Source organism: Mizuhopecten yessoensis, unplaced genomic scaffold (assembly GCF_002113885.1).
Source record: "Mizuhopecten yessoensis strain PY_sf001 unplaced genomic scaffold, ASM211388v2 scaffold617, whole genome shotgun sequence".
Taxonomy (NCBI): Eukaryota; Metazoa; Mollusca; class Bivalvia; order Pectinida; family Pectinidae; genus Mizuhopecten; species Mizuhopecten yessoensis.
In genome coordinates this window covers 2042-10064 of record NW_018403636.1, presented here as the reverse complement: position 1 = coordinate 10064, position 8023 = coordinate 2042, and the positions used below count along the sequence as shown (strand labels likewise).

The 8023-nt window shown below is 39.7% G+C and overlaps 1 protein-coding gene across 3 annotated transcripts in view; it reads left to right on the top strand.

Moving 5' to 3' along the window:
- Positions 1 to 8023, top strand: part of LOC110451082 (vacuolar protein sorting-associated protein 41 homolog) — a 32559-nt gene that overhangs the window by 22501 nt on the left and 2035 nt on the right. For all 3 annotated transcript variants that reach the window (XM_021498949.1, XM_021498957.1, XM_021498941.1), the window contains exons 11-14: positions 1053 to 1147; positions 1588 to 1720; positions 6477 to 6592; positions 7991 to 8023. In XM_021498949.1, coding sequence (XP_021354624.1) covers positions 1053 to 1147; positions 1588 to 1720; positions 6477 to 6592; positions 7991 to 8023 — 377 coding nt within the window. The remainder of the gene's footprint in view (positions 1 to 1052; positions 1148 to 1587; positions 1721 to 6476; positions 6593 to 7990) is intronic.

The following is an 8023-nucleotide window of genomic DNA, read 5'->3' as shown; positions in this document are numbered from 1 at the left end:
TACTCTCGGGTAAGAGTTTGGTCAGTGGGCAGTGAATCCTCTAGATCTACTCTCGTGTAGGAGTTTGGTCAGTGGGCAGTGAATTCTCTAGATCTACTCTCGGGTAGGAGTTTGGTCAGTGGGCGGTGAATCCTCTAGATCTACTCTCGTGTAGGAGTTTGGTCAGTGGGCTGTGAATCCTCTAGATCTACTCTCGGGTAAGAGTGTGGTCAGTGGGCTGTGAATCCTCTAGATCTACTCGCGGGTAAGAGTTTGGTCAGTGGGCAGTGAATCCTCTAGATCTACTCTCGGGTAAGAGTTTGGTCAGTGGGCTGTGAATCCTCTAGATCTATTCTCGGGTAAGAGTTTGGTCAGTGGGCTGTGAATCCTCTAGATCTATTCTCGGGTAAGAGTTTGGTCAGTGGGCTGTGAATCCTCTAGATCTATTCTCGGGTAAGAGTGTGGTCAGTGGGCTGTGAATCCTCTAGATCTATTCTCGGGTAAGAGTTTGGTCAGTGGGCTGTGAATCCTCTAGATCTACTCTCGGGTAGGGGTGTGGTCAGTGGGCATTAAATCCTCTAGATCTACTATCGTGTAGGAGTGTGGTCAGTGGGCAGTGAATCCTCTAGATCTACTCTCGGTTAGGAGTTTGGTCAGTGGGTAGTGAATCCTCTAGATCTACTCTCGTGTAGGAGTGTGATCAGTGGTCAGTGAATCCTCTAGATCTACTCTGGGGTAAGAGTGTGGTCAGTGGGCAGTAAATCCTCTAGATTTACTCTCGTGTAGAAGTCTGGTCAGGGGGCAGTGAATCCTCTAAATCTACTCTTTGGTAGGAGTTTGGTCAGTGGGAAGTGAATCCTCTAGATCTACTCTCGTGTAGGAGTTTGGCTGTCTATGAAACTTTTACTCTTTGGTTGATCACTGTGAGATCACATTATATAGTGTAATCAGAGCATAGTGTCATCAATTTTGTCACACATTTCCTGCACTCTTTTTTCAGTTCTTTTGCAAAATGCCCTTTTCTCCTTAACTCTAGAGTGATTTTTGTATAATCCTTCATGTCTGCTTTGTAGCGTCCATGTTTACTGTGGACAGCTACGTGTGTGGTATTGCTCCCCTCGGGAACGAGCTGGTTCTTCTGACTTATGAGAAGGACGTTCACCAAGAGGTGAGACTCCATGTTTTCTAGTCTCGTTGTTGCAAATAAAACATCCCATGCTGTAAATGATTTAATTTCATGAAAGATAATTTTTGTGTTAATTTGTGACGAACACATTTTGTAAAATGAAAATTGTTAACAAATATCATCGACAGAGATAAATACTATTGATTTTGAAATCATGTAATCTTATTTGCAAATTCAAAATCAATTCATGAATAAAACCTTGAGACATTATCCAGGAAGTTAAGTAATTTACAGAAAGAAGCACAAATATTTTTTAAGTTTTCTCAAACTTTGAAAAATATGAAAATTGTTCAAAGTAATATTAAGATTATATCATGATTTATTAAAAATAATTATAAATCAAATTAATTTGAATTCATGACAGATTTCAGCTGATTTTATGATCATCGCTGGTAAAAAATCTAACGCTGATCTGTTGTCAGGGAGATCGTCTGGTTGCCCAGCGACCACACTTACAGGTGGTGAAGCCAAGCCTAAGCGACTATGAGGAGATATCTAATGATGCCCTGTCCATCCGTGGGTTCCAGGAATACAAGTGTAACGACTACCACTTAGGTCAGTCTCTAAATACCTACCATTGTAACGACTACCACTTAGGTCAGTCTCTAAATACCTACCATTGTAACGACTACCACTTAGGTCAGTCTCTAAATACCTACCATTGTAACGACTACCACTTAGGTCAGTCTCTAAATACCTACCATTGTAACGACTACCACTTAGGTCAGTCTCTAAATACCTACCATTGTAACGACTACCACTTAGGTCAGTCTCTAAATACCTACCATTGTAACGACTACCACTTAGGTCAGTCTCTAAATACCTACCATTGTAACGACTACCACTTAGGTCAGTCTCTAAATACCTACCATTGTAACGACTACCACTTAGGTCAGTCTCTAAATACCTACCATTGTAACGACTACCACTTAGGTCAGTCTCTAAATACCTACCATTGTAACGACTACCACTTAGGTCAGTCTCTAAATACCTACCATTGTAACGACTACCACTTAGGTCAGTCTCTAAATACCTACCATTGTAACGACTACCACTTAGGTCAGTCTCTAAATACCTACCATTGTAACGACTACCACTTAGGTCAGTCTCTAAATACCTACCATTGTAACGACTACCACTTAGGTCAGTCTCTAAATACCTACCATTGTAACGACTACCACTTAGGTCAGTCTCTAAATACCTACCATTGTAACGACTACCACTTAGGTCAGTCTCTAAATACCTACCATTGTAACGACTACCACTTAGGTCAGTCTCTAAATACCTACCATTGTAACGACTACCACTTAGGTCAGTCTCTAAATACCTACCATTGTAACGACTACCACTTAGGTCAGTCTCTAAATACCTACCATTGTAACGACTACCACTTAGGTCAGTCTCTAAATACCTACCATTGTAACGACTACCACTTAGGTCAGTCTCTAAATACCTACCATTGTAACGACTACCACTTAGGTCAGTCTCTAAATACCTACCATTGTAACGACTACCACTTAGGTCAGTCTCTAAATACCTACCATTGTAACGACTACCACTTAGGTCAGTCTCTAAATACCTACCATTGTAACGACTACCACTTAGGTCAGTCTCTAAATACCTACCATTGTAACGACTACCACTTAGGTCAGTCTCTAAATACCTACCATTGTAACGACTACCACTTAGGTCAGTCTCTAAATACCTACCATTGTAACGACTACCACTTAGGTCAGTCTCTAAATACCTACCATTGTAACGACTACCACTTAGGTCAGTCTCTAAATACCTACCATTGTAACGACTACCACTTAGGTCAGTCTCTAAATACCTACCATTGTAACGACTACCACTTAGGTCAGTCTCTAAATACCTACCATTGTAACGACTACCACTTAGGTCAGTCTCTAAATACCTACCATTGTAACGACTACCACTTAGGTCAGTCTCTAAATACCTACCATTGTAACGACTACCACTTAGGTCAGTCTCTAAATACCTACCATTGTAACGACTACCACTTAGGTCAGTCTCTAAATACCTACCATTGTAACGACTACCACTTAGGTCAGTCTCTAAATACCTACCATTGTAACGACTACCACTTAGGTCAGTCTCTAAATACCTACCATTGTAACGACTACCACTTAGGTCAGTCTCTAAATACCTACCATTGTAACGACTACCACTTAGGTCAGTCTCTAAATACCTACCATTGTAACGACTACCACTTAGGTCAGTCTCTAAATACCTACCATTGTAACGACTACCACTTAGGTCAGTCTCTAAATACCTACCATTGTAACGACTACCACTTAGGTCAGTCTCTAAATACCTACCATTGTAACGACTACCACTTAGGTCAGTCTCTAAATACCTACCATTGTAACGACTACCACTTAGGTCAGTCTCTAAATACCTACCATTGTAACGACTACCACTTAGGTCAGTCTCTAAATACCTACCATTGTAACGACTACCACTTAGGTCAGTCTCTAAATACCTACCATTGTAACGACTACCACTTAGGTCAGTCTCTAAATACCTACCATTGTAACGACTACCACTTAGGTCAGTCTCTAAATACCTACCATTGTAACGACTACCACTTAGGTCAGTCTCTAAATACCTACCATTGTAACGACTACCACTTAGGTCAGTCTCTAAATACCTACCATTGTAACGACTACCACTTAGGTCAGTCTCTAAATACCTACCATTGTAACGACTACCACTTAGGTCAGTCTCTAAATACCTACCATTGTAACGACTACCACTTAGGTCAGTCTCTAAATACCTACCATTGTAACGACTACCACTTAGGTCAGTCTCTAAATACCTACCATTGTAACGACTACCACTTAGGTCAGTCTCTAAATACCTACCATTGTAACGACTACCACTTAGGTCAGTCTCTAAATACCTACCATTGTAACGACTACCACTTAGGTCAGTCTCTAAATACCTACCATTGTAACGACTACCACTTAGGTCAGTCTCTAAATACCTACCATTGTAACGACTACCACTTAGGTCAGTCTCTAAATACCTACCATTGTAACGACTACCACTTAGGTCAGTCTCTAAATACCTACCATTGTAACGACTACCACTTAGGTCAGTCTCTAAATACCTACCATTGTAACGACTACCACTTAGGTCAGTCTCTAAATACCTACCATTGTAACGACTACCACTTAGGTCAGTCTCTAAATACCTACCATTGTAACGACTACCACTTAGGTCAGTCTCTAAATACCTACCATTGTAACGACTACCACTTAGGTCAGTCTCTAAATACCTACCATTGTAACGACTACCACTTAGGTCAGTCTCTAAATACCTACCATTGTAACGACTACCACTTAGGTCAGTCTCTAAATACCTACCATTGTAACGACTACCACTTAGGTCAGTCTCTAAATACCTACCATTGTAACGACTACCACTTAGGTCAGTCTCTAAATACCTACCATTGTAACGACTACCACTTAGGTCAGTCTCTAAATACCTACCATTGTAACGACTACCACTTAGGTCAGTCTCTAAATACCTACCATTGTAACGACTACCACTTAGGTCAGTCTCTAAATACCTACCATTGTAACGACTACCACTTAGGTCAGTCTCTAAATACCTACCATTGTAACGACTACCACTTAGGTCAGTCTCTAAATACCTACCATTGTAACGACTACCACTTAGGTCAGTCTCTAAATACCTACCATTGTAACGACTACCACTTAGGTCAGTCTCTAAATACCTACCATTGTAACGACTACCACTTAGGTCAGTCTCTAAATACCTACCATTGTAACGACTACCACTTAGGTCAGTCTCTAAATACCTACCATTGTAACGACTACCACTTAGGTCAGTCTCTAAATACCTACCATTGTAACGACTACCACTTAGGTCAGTCTCTAAATACCTACCATTGTAACGACTACCACTTAGGTCAGTCTCTAAATACCTACCATTGTAACGACTACCACTTAGGTCAGTCTCTAAATACCTACCATTGTAACGACTACCACTTAGGTCAGTCTCTAAATACCTACCATTGTAACGACTACCACTTAGGTCAGTCTCTAAATACCTACCATTGTAACGACTACCACTTTGGTCAGTCTCTATATACCTACCATTGTAGTGGCTACCGCTTAGGTCAGTCTCTAAATACCTACCATTATAACAACTACCACTTAGGTCAGTCTCTAAATACCTACCATTGTAACGACTATCACTTAGAGTCTCTAAATACCTACCATTTTAAAGACTACCACTTAGGTCAGTCTCTAATACCTACCATTGTAACGACTATCACTTAGGTCAGTCTCTAAATACCTACCATTGTAACGACTACCACTTAGGTCAGTCTCTAAATACCTACCATTGTAATGACTACCACTTAGGTCAGTCTTTAAATACCTGCCGTATTTATCTAGCAATAACCTGACTATTACTTAGCCCATGTGTATTGCTTAATCATTAGTCGAGATGTTAACAATTGACCTGTAATAAGCCCACCCCTACGTGTAGATAATAAGCCCACCCCTACCTGTAGATAATAAGTCCACCCCTACCTTTAGATAATAAGTCTACCCCTACCTTTATATTATAGGTCCACCCCTACCTTTAGATAATAAGTCCACCCCTACCTGTAGATAATAAGCCCACCCCTACCTTTAGATAATAAGCCCACCCCTACCTGTAGATAATAAGCCCATCCCTACCTTNTAGATAATAAGCCCACCCCTACCTTTAGATTATAAGTCCACCCCTTCCCTTTAGATAATAAGCCCACCCCTACCTGTAGATTATAAGTCTACCCTTACCTGTAGATTATAAGCCCACCCCTACCTTCAGATTATAAGCCCACCCCTACCTGTAGATAATAAGCCCACCCCTACCTTTAGATTATAAGTCCACCCCTACCTGTAGATTATAGGTCCACCCCTACCTTTAGAAAATAAGTCCACCCCTACCTGTAGATGATAAGTCCACCCCTACTTGTAGATAATAAGCCCACCCCTTCCCTTTAGATTATAAGCCCACCCCTACCTGTAGATAATAAGTCCATCCATACCTTTAGATTATAAGCCTACCCTTACCTGTAGATAATAAGCCCACCACTACCTTTAGATTATAAGTCCACCCATACCTTCAGATTATAAGGATAAGTACAGAGTTATATTTCATCATTTAATTATAACAATGGTCATTTTATAATATACAGGTTGTAATAGAATTTCAAAAGTTATTTTCTTTACTGGATAAATTCAATTTTTTGTTGTTTTCTTATTTCCAGAATGCTTACATGCAGAGAACCTGTTCTATATTGTCAGTCCCCGTGATGTGATCGCGTCACGCCTCTGTGACATGGACGACCACATATCGTGGTTACTGGATCACGATATGTTTGAGGTCAGTACAGAGGTCAATGTCACTTGGTTCAAGCTTTTTTTTTTTGTATCAGGAGATAAATCTTATTAGAGACACCATGGAAAGCATAAGTCAGAATTACAGAAAAAGAAAGAATAGATCCCAAGCATTGCTGTAGGTAAATCAGATCGAGTCTTGTCTTATGTGGTTGAAATGGCTGTTATTAAGACAGGTTACATAAGAATATTCATGATATTTTGCCTTAAAATTTATGTTATAATGAACTGATTATCTGGATCCCATGTGCTATGGATGTGGTGAGAATATAATATCTGTTACAATATGTATTCATGTGCATACATATATTTGGAACTTTCTATGATCACACTAGCAACTTCATATCTTAATGGGTTTTGATCAAACAAAGTATGATGTTACCTCAGTAGAGTTTGTGTTTCAGTGTGTCATCGTTAAACTCACTGTTATTCTTTATAGCAAGTCCATTGTCATCATGCTGACAACTTTGCTCCTGAAGGATTTATTGCCAAGGTTGAGAATGTTTACATGTGGATATAAAAATATACAAAACAATAAAACTCATTTTTAGCTCACCTGCCCGAACGGCAAGTGAGCTTATGCCATGGTGCGGCGTCCATCGTCCGTCTGTCCGGTGTCAACTTTTTACTTTAAACAACTTCTTCTCAATAACCAAAAGGCCTAGGATGATGATATTTGGCCAGTAGCATGCTGGAATCAAGGGCTACCAAGTTTGTTCAAATAAATGACCTTGACCCACTTTCAAGGTCACAGGGGTCAAATATATTAAAATCTTCAAACAACTTCTTCTCGATAACCAAACTGCCCAGGGAGATGATATTTGGCCAGTAGCATGCTTGGGTGAAGGGCTACCAAGTTTGTTCAAATGAATGACCTTCAATTATATTCAAGGTCACAGGGGTCAATTGTTTTAAAAAACCTTTAACTAACTTCTTCTGAATAACCAAAATGTCCAGGGTGATGATATTTGGCCAGTAGCATGCTTATAGGAAGGGCTACAAAGTTTGTTCAAATGAATGACCTTAACCCATATTCAATGTCTCAGGGGTCAAATATGTTAAAACCTTTAACTAACTTCTTCTGAATAACCATGGGTCCCAGGATGTTGATACTTTGCAAGTTGCATCCTGAGATGAAAGGCTATATAATATGTTTGACTTTCAATCACAGGGGTGAAATGTTTTTTTAAAAAAATAAGAGGTTCTTTTGAATGAAATTTAATTATAAATACTGATATTTTGCCTGTAGCTTTATTTTAGATCGCTTTTAAGGTTACAAGTATGAGATTTATACCAGGTGAGCGATGTAGGTCCATTGGGCCTCTTGTTATGTATCTAGATGATGTTTTGAATAACATTGACTGCAATTTTGTGTATTAATTAGGAGGCTATGGAAGCTACGCAGAACAGCGAACTG